At 39.6% G+C, this 12,398-nt stretch overlaps 1 protein-coding gene across 1 annotated transcript in view; it reads left to right on the plus strand.

The window, feature by feature from the left end:
• Nucleotides 1-12,398, plus strand: part of cntn3a.2 (contactin 3a, tandem duplicate 2) — a 34,874-nt gene that overhangs the window by 12,311 nt on the left and 10,165 nt on the right. Inside the window, exons 5-14 of the mRNA XM_026332706.2 lie at nucleotides 922-1,017; nucleotides 1,184-1,387; nucleotides 2,250-2,352; nucleotides 2,702-2,886; nucleotides 3,687-3,823; nucleotides 5,004-5,133; nucleotides 5,625-5,775; nucleotides 6,109-6,236; nucleotides 7,526-7,695; nucleotides 9,081-9,198. Coding sequence (XP_026188491.1) covers nucleotides 922-1,017; nucleotides 1,184-1,387; nucleotides 2,250-2,352; nucleotides 2,702-2,886; nucleotides 3,687-3,823; nucleotides 5,004-5,133; nucleotides 5,625-5,775; nucleotides 6,109-6,236; nucleotides 7,526-7,695; nucleotides 9,081-9,198 — 1,422 coding nt within the window. The remainder of the gene's footprint in view (nucleotides 1-921; nucleotides 1,018-1,183; nucleotides 1,388-2,249; nucleotides 2,353-2,701; nucleotides 2,887-3,686; nucleotides 3,824-5,003; nucleotides 5,134-5,624; nucleotides 5,776-6,108; nucleotides 6,237-7,525; nucleotides 7,696-9,080; nucleotides 9,199-12,398) is intronic.

Genomic DNA, 12,398 nt, shown 5'->3' on the forward strand with positions numbered 1-12,398 from the left:
GTGAAATAATCCAGCGGTTATGGCCGGCACGGGCGCTTAAAACGATGAATCCAGGAGATGGCGCTGTGGTCCTTCCTGGGACTAATGCTTGCAGCAATCACAGGCACGGACCTCTACCCCAGGTCTCCGAACCGTCCTCACCAATGCTTGGAGTCCGAAACAAACAAAGAAAGGAAAAGAAGTTAGTGAAAGGAGTTTAACGAGTAACGCACCTGTTCCTTCTAGTAGAGGGTCGGGTGCCGTTCTCGCCTTGGCTGGGTGTTCAACCGTCAGCGGTTTTCCCCAGGTCTCTCTTTCTCTATAGCATGGGCCCACAGGAGGTCCCGACCACCTTCCACTTGGCGTCAAGTCGCGTAAGTGTTAGCGCAGGGTCGAGAAACGAAACTCACAATGGGATGGCAGCAGACAACCTGGCAGCTGGTTGCTGCCCGGGGTCTGCTATTTAAGCAGTGAAAAGACTCCCAGGTGAAATTCATTAACTAATGAGTCAGAGTGCTGCAGCTCTGGCATTGCAGAATCCTGTTGACCTTTCAGCATAAAACTCCCTCATCGGAAGTTTTAGCCCGGGACGTCACAGTTTTACCCATCACACCAGGTTTCTCAGTCTTCAGATGCGCATTAGAGGAGTCGTAACCTGTTCGTATCAACACAGACCACATGTCCTTAAATTTATATTTAATATCTCCATTAGGTCTAGGGTTACAGTTTCTTCACTATTTTGCAATATCCCTCAAAATAAGCTCTCTGCAGTCTCCTGCTTTCTCACTCTGTCTTTCTCCGAGGCATCGTCAAACTGCAATTCTCACAACAATTTCCTTATAGGCTTGTGTCAGTGTCTTGCTGAAAGCTTTTACTCAGCTCTGTTCTGCCGTGATGTGTGAGATCCTGCAGTAATCTCTCTTTTCATTTATTTTCCCTCAGACTTAGATCATTTCAAAGTCCACACCAGAAGTGCGGTGTCGGTCCGAGAGGGACAAGGAGTGGTTTTACTCTGTGGAACGCCCACTCACTCAGGAGGTAACCTCTGCATTTCAACCTCCAGCACTGAATCTATTTAAGGGTCTGTTGAGGTGTTTTGAAAATTTTAGGTTGATCAGCCTTTCTATAATGACATTTAATTTGCTCAGTAACATTTAATATTGAATCCATTATTGACTCATATATGTTCTTGTTTTTCCCCTAGACCTAACTTATGCATGGGTCTTTAATGAGTATCCATACTTTGTTCAGCAAGACAATCGGCGTTTCGTCTCCCAGCAAACAGGAAACCTTTACATTGCCAAGGTGGAGCCCTCTGATGTGGGTAACTACACGTGTGTCGTGATGAACAGCATCACAAAGGGCAAAGTTCACAGCTCACCTACGTCTCTGATCCTCAGGACAGATGGTAAGACACAACTCTTGTCCATGATTTGACAAGTTTGCCTCTCAGCCATGCATCAAGGACCTTTCGTTTTAAGGTAGCTTTAATGATCATACTAGCATGAGTGTTCTTTGTCCTGTCGAGCTGCACTACATTTGAATAACAGAGTGCTAATGCCTGTAAGTAAATAGTTGCTCCTCAATGTAGGCCAGCAAACAAAGCACTGAAATCTCTTCTTTGCTGACTTAGCTTCCTTATAATTTACATTGCATTTAAAAGCTTTCCTTGTGCTTTTATACAAATTCTCAGGCTGGTTCTCAGTGGTCTGTTGTTCTATTCTCTGTTATGGTTTCATAGAAAGAGTGCATAAAGATTGCTTTTGAAATGAATTAAACATAAGCCATATATCACTGGACCATTACATTGAGTGTTCTGCTGGCTTAACCAGTTAGTTTCCACTCAGAATACTGTACATGTAGATGCATATATTTACTCTATCATCTTCTTATCCTGTTCTTGACTGATTTCCCTGAACACTGATATGAACAATAAAACACCAGGGGTTGGGGAATGCCCACTCACGCTTTGAAATAATGGATAAATAGCCAAACTAGCTGAAGCAGAAGATTTTGCATATGCTCTGTCTATTCCACCAAGAAGAGATTTAAATAATTCCTTGCTGGTATTTGTACTGCACTCTGGTGGCTGCATACTTAAGTGATGTACTACTTTGAGTTTACCCATGAGAGAATGTTTGCTCATGTGTCTTTTATTTCTCCTCTGTTAGTTTTTACAGTGCTGTTGTTTGGTCCATAATGCAAGCCATATTGCTTGTAAGTCATGAATAATGGAAAACTGAGCGAGTTCTTGTGCTTACACTTCATAGGAGTGATGGGTGAATACGAGCCGAAAATAGAAGTTAATTTCCCAGACAATGTACCCGCTGCAAAAGGATCAACAGTTACACTGGAGTGTTTCGCCCTTGGGAAGTAAGTCGAATTTCTTGAAGCATGTTTTCAATCTTCTGCTGTCTTTCATTCCAGATGAGGAACCTTCGGTTTTCTATATAGCTAAGTTACTGTGGTAATTATATTTCTAAGCATGTGGCATCACACCATGATTGGTTTAAAAGCCATGTGAGATGGCTCTTTTTGTTGTTGGATTGGGTTACCTCAAAGCCGTTCAGCTGCAAACAATACAGTAAATAGGTTTTGAGATCCATCACACACCTTATTGCCGGATTATTACAGACACTTGCAACCTGTGTAACAATCATAAAAGCTCAAAGGAACCTGAATAAAAATCTCGACTGAGGTTTACCTGCTCCGTCTTTTCCAGCCCTGTCCCAGAGATCACATGGAAGAGGGCTAACGGCGTTCCCTTCCCCAGCAAAGTCAAAATGAAGTACTCAAACGCCGTGCTGGAGATTCCCAGTTTCCAGCAGGACGACACAGGAGGATACGAATGTGTGGCTGAGAACAAGATGGGGAAGAACACAGCCACTGGTCGACTGGCCTTTTATGGTACTGAGGCTTTGTGTTTGGTTTGCTAAGACAGCACAAAACAGTCACTGTAAAATTAGCAAAGTGACATCCGCTTTCTTCTGCATTTAATACTACTGCTGTTAGTATTGTACAGGCAATTTGACATTTTTACCACAAATTAAGCAGGAAAAAGTCAATGATGCTTCCCATATAATAAGCTCTGGTGGTTTTAATTTTACTGCAGTTGGTACATTTTGGGTTTTTGGCTTGCTTCAGCTCCTGTGTTTTCCCATGAATTTGTAAGAAAGGGAAAATGACATTTGTGAAATTGGAATTGACAGAATGTACAGTGCCTGTGAAGTGAACTGTGCTTATTATATGCTGAACTCCTTACCCATGAAAATTCCTGAAAAGCTGGAAATATGTAAGGGGTAAGATGCAGAGAGATGTGTGCTGGATTGGACAGAGACACAGGTGATGCATATTATACACAGAATACAGGTGACAGGTTGAGGTGATGCAGAGTGCTCATCATCTGCTTCCTGCTTCGTGGTGCAGTGTTTTGTGCTAATCTTGAGTTGCCACAGGCAACTGACACATTTAAGTGATGAAACTGAGTGATACCCTACATTTACTCTTCCCTCCACCATCGTTTTTAAAGGCAAACCCATTCTCCAAACACTTAATGGTTTTCTCTGATGTATGTGAGCAATCAATCTACATGTTTTCCTTTTAACTGTTTTGGATGCAGTAGATTTAATAACAATATTCTGCCCCTCAGAATCTGGCATCCTGGCTCTTGTCTAATATTTCTCTGGGCGATATTTCTATGTCCTCAGCCAAGCCTCAGTGGATCCAGACCATGAAGGACACAGCCCTGGCTATAGAGGAGAGACTATACTGGGAGTGTCGGGCCAATGGCAAGCCCAAACCCTCCTACACGTGGCTGAAAAACGGCCAGCAGCTTCTCTCGGAGGTAAATTACTGCCTGTCTTCTGCCACCTACCAATGTTTCATTTTAAAGACTTAATCTTCAGCTTCAGCTCGTCCTTTCATTTAAGAGCGCCTGGCATCAAACACATTGCTGTTCCAAGTGCAATTTAGAGTGAGATGAGAGGAGAGTGTAAACATCTTGCTGAGGTGTGCCAGTGATGAGACATGGATGTAACTGTCTCTTACTTTGCCCTAGCTTGGCAGATTACACAGCCTTAGAGAATGGATCAGGGTAGTCCTCAGGAGATTGCTCCATTTCAGTGGTTGTTTTTCATTATTCGTGGTGCATGTTTAATCTCCTCCAGATTTAAGGACAATGGGCTTAATCTACTGTGAAATATACTGTATATAGCTGCACACCTTACTTCAGACCACAAGAGAAATGAATGTAGTCTTGTGTATTTTGAGATTCATAGCTTTAAACTTGGAAGACTTGAACTTTTTGCTGATCTTTATTCTCTTAGTATTTAATAATCCTCAGGGCAAGGCATATATCCTTTGCAAGAGAACCTGTTTTTTTTTGTTTTTTTTTAAATTAAAAATACATTATTAAATGTCATTTTTTGTTTTTAAGAATATTTTCACTATTGGTTTAGAATGTGTAGCAGTTTTACTATTAAGTATATATGTCTTATAATAAGAACACTCATGTGTAAATGTAATTTAACTACAATAATAACCGAGATTTGCAGAAAAAACAAATAATGGTTAAGGTTTATAGAGATGTTGATGGATTTGCCGAATCAAGCAAGGATTCTAATGCAAAAACCTGCAAAAATCTACTTATTCATGCAACATTTATCAGTGATGTTTGATAATACATGTATGTGGAAACAGGATTCAGACACAAGCCTTGTAAACACAGTTTTTACTACAGGATATTATTCTTGAAAACAGCTGGAAAAAGGCCCAACCAGCAAATTGTAAAGATTAGTTTACTTGAATGTGATAACAAGCACAGCCACATTTGAAAAGCAAAAATTAGTTTTGTGCTCTGACCAATTCGTTCTCAGAAGAATAATCCTGATTTGATCTATGCCTATTGACAATGGCTCCAACCAAATCAATTGCTTATTATGATATGCCAGAGCATGCTGAGTAAAAGCAAAAACTACCTTTAAGTCCAGAGCAATAATTGCTTCCTTTCATCCTTTTCTTCATAGGACAGAATACATGTGGAGGATGGAGTCCTGTCAGTGTCGGCGCTGACACTATCTGACGCTGGCATGTACCAGTGTGTGGCTGAGAATAAACACGGCGTCATATATTTTGCTGCTGAACTAATGGTTTTAGGTAGGATGGCATTTATCTCTCCCTTAAATCATCCAATCATTGTTGCCAAAGAATCTTAAAGGTCATCTTACAGTCATTCTTAAAGGTTGTCTGGATTAACAGGTAATGGGGTCAGTGAGGATGGTTTTGTGGGGTCAAACACATTGGAAAAATTGTTTTTCCCATTATGATCGCCTGATTTACTTTGATGTTGTAGTGAAGATGTGGTGATAGATAAAAAAATATTAGTTGAAGATGATCTTTTACAGTCAAACCTATTAAAAGCTATAATAAATTTTCCTTAGATGGTTTTCTTTGTAAATTGGTTTTATACATACAAAATGAAATGAAGCGCATCTGTAATGATTCAGTTTTTTTATGTATTTGATTCCCATTATAAATGCTTAAAATGCCAGTCTCCATTACTTTATGATTTGATAATTCTCATAGATCAGACTGAAGCATACCCTGTGGGATTCTCTTACTGAAGTGAGTTTACTGTTTCCCATCAGCCTCTCCTCCAGACTTCACAGGGAATGTCCTTAGAGCTTTGCTCAAAGCCAAGGCAGGAACTACAGTGACTTTGGAGTGTAAACCCCAGGCCTACCCTATTGCCAGCATTTTGTGGAAGAAAGGAAACCTGCCTATCCACACCAATGACAGGTGATGACTGAACTAAAAGTACAAGTACTTGCTACTTTATGATAGTATTGCAAAATCCTGTTGATAATATAAACATATAATCTATCTGTGATAGTATTGTTTCTTCTTAGGTGGTAGGTGTTACTGTGCTCTTTTTAAAGCTCATTGTTCATTTTTCACTGCACATACACAAATGTAACTACTCAGTGTCTATGATCATGTAGGACTGACATGTAGACAAATCCAGAATCAAAATTTATATATTATAATATTCCACCGTATCAATTATAAAATTACTCTTTGTTCTTGAAAGTTGGCTTGCAAACTGCTGCCTCTGTTTGTACGCTCCTATAGGATCACGCTTTCTCCAGATGGAACACTGAGGCTTGCCAACGTGAGCAAATCTGATGCAGGGAGCTATACATGCTTTGCTAGAAATAGATTTGGCATGTCGAGTACAACTGGAAGGCTCCTTGTCACCGGTAAGCGCTGCTGTTAAATATCTGAATGTTTGTGCACTCCTCTTAGTATGCAGAATTTATTGCTGAATATGGATTAACAGAGGAGAGAGCTACTGTACCACAAGGGCGTGAGTCAATAACTGGTGGGTAGGAAATATAAACAAACTTTTCCTCTGAGGTCTGTGTAAAGTTTGGCAAATATCCTTACTGGAGTCTTACTTCATAATTAAATAGCAGCCCTTAATATTTGTAGATATTTTTATATCATATATGCTTATTAATTTATTTGAAGATGTGTAAAAGCACAGTTGAAAACTTAAAAGAACTTCACTCTTTCAGTTTGATTTTATTGAGTTGTTTTGTCCGGCTGCATTTTGCAGCAGCTGCAATATTGCACTTGGAAAGTCTTTGAGAAATACTCAGAAATTGTGTACTTCAAAGCAGTTGAAACAAGCATTTTACTGCAATAAATGAAAGAGCCGTGAGTAAAAGCAATGAAAGCATTAGTGAGGAGGTGTTACACAGGCTGTCATTGTCAAGCGTGTTTTCAGTGGAGTGATAGTTAAGTGTTCTCCTGGATTCTTATTAGTTTTATTAATATGCTGAATGCTCTTGTCTGCTGCTGAAACCAGTCCCATTCTTTCTTTCTTTTTTTATTACTGTAGTATTTCTCAAGACCATAATGCAGTCAGTGACACAGAGCCATGACCCAAACATTGATTATTACCAGCTTAAAAAGTGAGGGGGCACATTTTACATGAAAATCTTTTTATTCCTTGACAGTCTAAATAAAGTAAAATGCGAGAGTATAAATCTTGTTCCTTTGTGTTGTGCCTTCTTTATTTGATTCCAGCTGATTCGTTATCTTGCATTTTGAAGCACAGGAGACTTTGTCAGATGATTACTATAGTAGACTCTGAAGCAGCCTCCTTCGTTTGTGTTCCTGATGCACAGAGCAGCCCCATTACACGAAGTTTTATCTGATCTACAGCGTATTGTAATTGCTCTAAGGATTTCAGAAGATTATTCTAGCTGTGTCAGCCCAGAGTATTTGGCCATTTTAGGGGTGGCAGGCTGCATTTTATCACATTATTCCACTAAGACTTTCATGACACCTTTTTTCATATAGATAACACCGCACTGCCTTTGACTTAGTGTAATAAAGAACATGTTCTTATGTTCCAACAAGTGTCGTGTCACTAGAATGAGCCTGTTGTAGAAGCTCAACAATGGACTGCTCAGTCAGCTTGCAATGAAATGATTCTTATTCAACAATGTCTTCCTCTCACAATTTGCTTTTAATGGGGTAGATCCAACAAGGATCATCCAGGGACCAGTGGACATGGAGATCATCGTGGGCGAAAGCATCGTGTTGCCCTGTCAGGTCGCCAGTGACCCTGTTCTTGATGTTTCTTTTTCCTGGGCCTTCAACGGACATCTCATCGCCAAGGGAGATGGTCACTTTGAGCTAGTGGGTGGGGTGAGTGACCCGTGGTCATACTTCTTCAGCATGTGTGAATGGGCGGTTGGCACCTCTTTCCATCTGGTCTCACTTCATCACTGCCATTAGTTAATAGGGACAGCTTGTGGTTTGACATCATGGTATTTCTTGGAAAGATTTGTTGTGGCTACTTTTGCTGAATTTGGTATGATACTGTTCTTTTTGCAATTCTAAAAGTCTCCCCTGAGGCATAATAATGTGGGAATCTTTAGAAGGAAGTGCTATGAGATCATTCTGTCCCGCTTAGCTTCCAGTTGTGCTTTTGTGAATGGAGCCATGGCCCTTGCCATGTCAAAGTACAAAAAAATCATGATGTAGGTAATGTGTTAGTTGCTCAGTCATTGTGACAGGTTGTCATCTTTTTGAGTACATTTCTCCTACTCGAGCTCAGCCATCTGAAGTAATCTGTTCTTTAATACTTTGGCTGCTCTTGAATTCTTTTCAAATCCTACTTTGACATAGCCTGCTGCACAGCTTCTCATAACAGAAAGGGGATACACATCATTAAAGGTGTCTTTTAAAGGAATGAAAGCATGGCAGAGTCCCAAATGACAAAACACTTTCACAACACCCCCACACCCTTCGAGATTAACCATTCTTCCTGTGTGTGTTTGACTGACAATGTTCTTATCTCAGCAGAGACTCCTTCCCCAGAAATGCTAGAATGTCCCCCAGTCCAAAGAGATTATCAACTTAACTTTGGTGCTTCAAGGAATTTAATTTCCATAATTAAACTACACTGGCTCTACTGCCACATTTCCCTGCCAATGCCAAGAGAACAATTTCACCACTAATTTACCATTTGCTGCTTACGGCTGTCCATTCAGATGAGAATCTAGAGGGCCTCTCTTTTCCACTCCAATCAAGCAAAAACTGCCTGTCGAAATCAGTAGTAATAGCTTATTTGTGTAGGTCCTTGTGACATATCTTGAAGGTCATGGTGATGACCTCTGCAAAATGAAAGTGAACTAATCAAATTGTTGTCCAACGTATAGGTTCTGTTCAGAATTGCATACAGTTTTTGTGACTTATATAGCCTTGATACCTTATATCTGACCTCTTCTTGAACAGCTGCATGTGACTGAAAGAGGTTCAAATGCATTCAGAATTTTTTCACTGTTTTCCGGTATGGTTTTGACTCCAAGAAGCAGCAAGAGATGTGCGTAAAATACCTGTGGTGTAAGGTGTAAAAACAGGCCTGATTTTTCCTCTGCAAGCCCTAGCTAAATAACTGCAGGATCTGGAAACGTTTTTTGGCACAGCTGTTTACTGCACCTTACATATGCTTCAGTACATTCTTTAATAAGCTGTCACAAGGTCTGTTATCTTTCATGCTACATAAACCTTTCTTTCTTTCCTTGTAGAGAACAGCAGGAGATCTGATGATCAGGAACATTCAGCTTTACCATGCCGGGAAATATATCTGTGTGGTGGACACGGACGTGGAGAGCCTGTCCGCCGTGGCTGTATTGATTGTGAAAGGTAAGAAAACCTCTTTTCTGCTCTGCAGTCACTAATTAAAACAGGGCTTATAATCAGGGTTGTTTTGAAGTACTGATCTTAGAAAAGGAGAAATTAAAAATCCTAACTTGTCAATTGAGTGATGGATGTTGTCACAAAACAAAGCACAGTGAAAAGGATGTCTCTAGTCTGTGAAGGTTACCAAACAATGCTGTTAAGGAGACGTTTTTGGAGACAGGCTTTATGGACAGGCTTTCCTGAAAATATACAGAATGCTGACTTTTGGGATATATAATATTCAGCCTTTTAAACTCAAATGAGTTGTGTTTCAGTTGGTGATTTCAGTGCGACCAAAATACCCATAACCTCATGAAAATCATTGCGGATAACATCAGAATCCACAATTTTTATGTCTTGGTTGTTCCTAGTAGTAGATGCTTGATTATATCCAATAGGGGAAGCTTGCTGTTTGTTTATATTGCATTGCAGGATTTTGGTGGGAAGACAAAACTAAATATCAGTTATGAATTTTTTAGAATGAGACTTTTTTTCCTCTCTTCTTAATGTTCAATTTTCATTTTTGTTGAAATGTTCTTGACAATGGAGTGTATAGATGTGTGTCTGTGATCACTCATGCAGTATATATAGCTCCAGAGAGAGTTGTTGAGAGCTACAACAGGCAAAACACAATGGAACAACTTTTGTTATGTTTCTGGGAGTGGCAGATTTGTATTACATGCACATTAAGAAGAGGACGGATGTTTCTGAATTTTGTCAATACACCAAATAGCCCTGCAAATTGACACTACACAAATATATTAAATGTCAGATGAGGTGAGGGATGATTGGTGTCAAGATTTGAAAAGGTTGGATCCATATCTTTATCTTGTGAGGAGACCCACAAGTGATTCAGTTTGACCTGTTGTTAATAAGCACTCCTTTCCAGATGGCTGAGGACTAAGTGGAAATAAGGCTGTTTTTTAAGTATAAGCAATATCAAGGCCATGGAAATGGATTGCCCTAGTATTGACTTGACTCATCTGTGACTCACATTGTGCATTATTTACACTTCCTACTCATGGCAGCTGTCATGGAGTGCCATTGCTTTGGTCAATTGGCTTCAAATGTTGAGAGGCAAAACAAGAAGCTGGTTGGAAAACCAGTCATAGAGGGCAAAGAATTGCCTTGCTTATGCAAATGCAGACCTCTCACCAACTGATTATAATTTTGCTTTCCAACCCAGCAACCCCTTAAGATATACTAAGCACATATCTCCAGTGGCATCTAACCATGTAAAGTTTTGGTTTTGTTTGCCCATGTTGTGTCCAGTAAGAAGTACTCATGTCCTGTGTTTAAGTTATAGGAGCAATGTAAAAATTATCTTCCTCTTCTTCTTCTCCTTTGGGCTGCTCCCTTCAGGGGTCACCACAGCCAATCATCTGCCTCCATTTAACCCTATCCTCTGTATCCTCCTCACCCACACCAACTATCCTCATGTCCTCCTTCACTACATCCAAGAACCTCCTCCAGCCTATAACATCCTACTAAAGTGAAAGAGGTTTCATCAGCAAAATGTACTTAAAGTCCTGACCCTCTGAATGTTACGTTATTATGGCATTAGTAGATTGTTAACAATGGTGCATTTTTCTCTTCTTGCTGGTTGATGTGTAGCTAGCTTTTTCACCGTAAATTGGGAACTTAGTTACTATCAATCACTGCCTGTAACACCATCTTTTCAGAAGAAGTCCCCTGTCACTATCTGTCTGACAGAGCATGTTGTTTTCACCAGACCCTCTAAAAGCAGTAGAGGCACTGACTCTTGAAAATATGTTGCTGTTGAATTTTTGTCATTTTTAAAAGCTATAGACAAAATTCTCAGACGCTCAAAACCTTAAACAAAAATGATCTGCATGGCTATGTACTGCAAGAGGAAGGTGATAATACAATTCAGAATCCAGCCTCACTTCAGTGCATGTGTGCTCAAAAGCAATTTTAATAGGAGGACAATGTGAATAATGCAGGACTCCTTTAACTGTGATGATGATTATGTTAGTGTGATTGTTTTTTTAGTTGGAGCAAGTGTGATCATACAGTATATTGTCTTTTATGATGATACTCACTGTAATAGGCACTATTGGTGTTATTGGCCATAGACACATTATTGCAATCATGTAATATTAGCCAGTGATAGCCGCTCAGTATTAGACAGGGTGCTATTTCCAATTCTGTTTCGTTGCACTGAAGGTCAATGATAATCACTCCTGACACAAAGACTCTTGAGTGATCATTTGAGTTCTTGTTTTTCTTTACAATGGCAGTGGAAAATGTTCTAGATGTCACTCTGTGATGTCTCACAAACACTTCACTGTGCGGTGGTGGTGATGGAGAAGGTCATGTTATGTGGATATCATCATAGTCATTAGCATTCAAACTACTTGGTGAACACTCATGCTTGTTTGACAGCTGCATTATCATCACCATCCTGGAAGACAGTACTAAAGGAATTACACCTCACGTCAGTCAGTACAGCACTGTACAACTATGAGTTTTATCATTATTACTTCATCATTTTTATAACATGCTATTATTAAGAATCACTTCTGGCATCTATAACAGCACAATTTTCAAATTGCATACAATATTTAATTCACAATCATATTACAGTACTCATAATTGCACCAGATATTAATTTGCCTGGTGCCAAGTTTACATTAAAAGCCCAGACAGTCTGTCCACATTAATAACAGATTATTTGAACACCCTGAAGCCCCTGACTGCACCCTCTTGCCTCAGCCAATGAAATATAATTAAGAGGTTAAGAAATTGATCCTTGATTGTGTGCTCCATTAATATGTATTAATGAGGCCGGTATATTAAAGTTTTTTTTATCAAGAGCTGCTAATGAGTTTTACAAAGATCAATATCTCTGAAGCCAGGGCTTTAAGCCAAAATGCATGTAAGGAGCAGGTTCAAAGCTTCTGGGAACAAAAAGAAAGCCGTAGTTCAGCAGTTAATTCAGCATGCATGTTGAAATATAGTCTACTACCTACGTGTACATACATGCATTTATACATGTAGCATGAACCATTGTAACAATTTCCTTGTTTATTAGAAAATCATTTAAAACATTAACAATCTGTATATTTTGCTTCAGGTTAGTAACCACTTTAGAGCTGATGAGCAGTGTGAGCAGGGGTGTTATTATTCTGTGGTTGGTGTCC

Source organism: Mastacembelus armatus, chromosome 7 (assembly GCF_900324485.2).
Source record: "Mastacembelus armatus chromosome 7, fMasArm1.2, whole genome shotgun sequence".
In the NCBI taxonomy this organism is placed as follows: domain Eukaryota; kingdom Metazoa; phylum Chordata; class Actinopteri; order Synbranchiformes; family Mastacembelidae; genus Mastacembelus; species Mastacembelus armatus.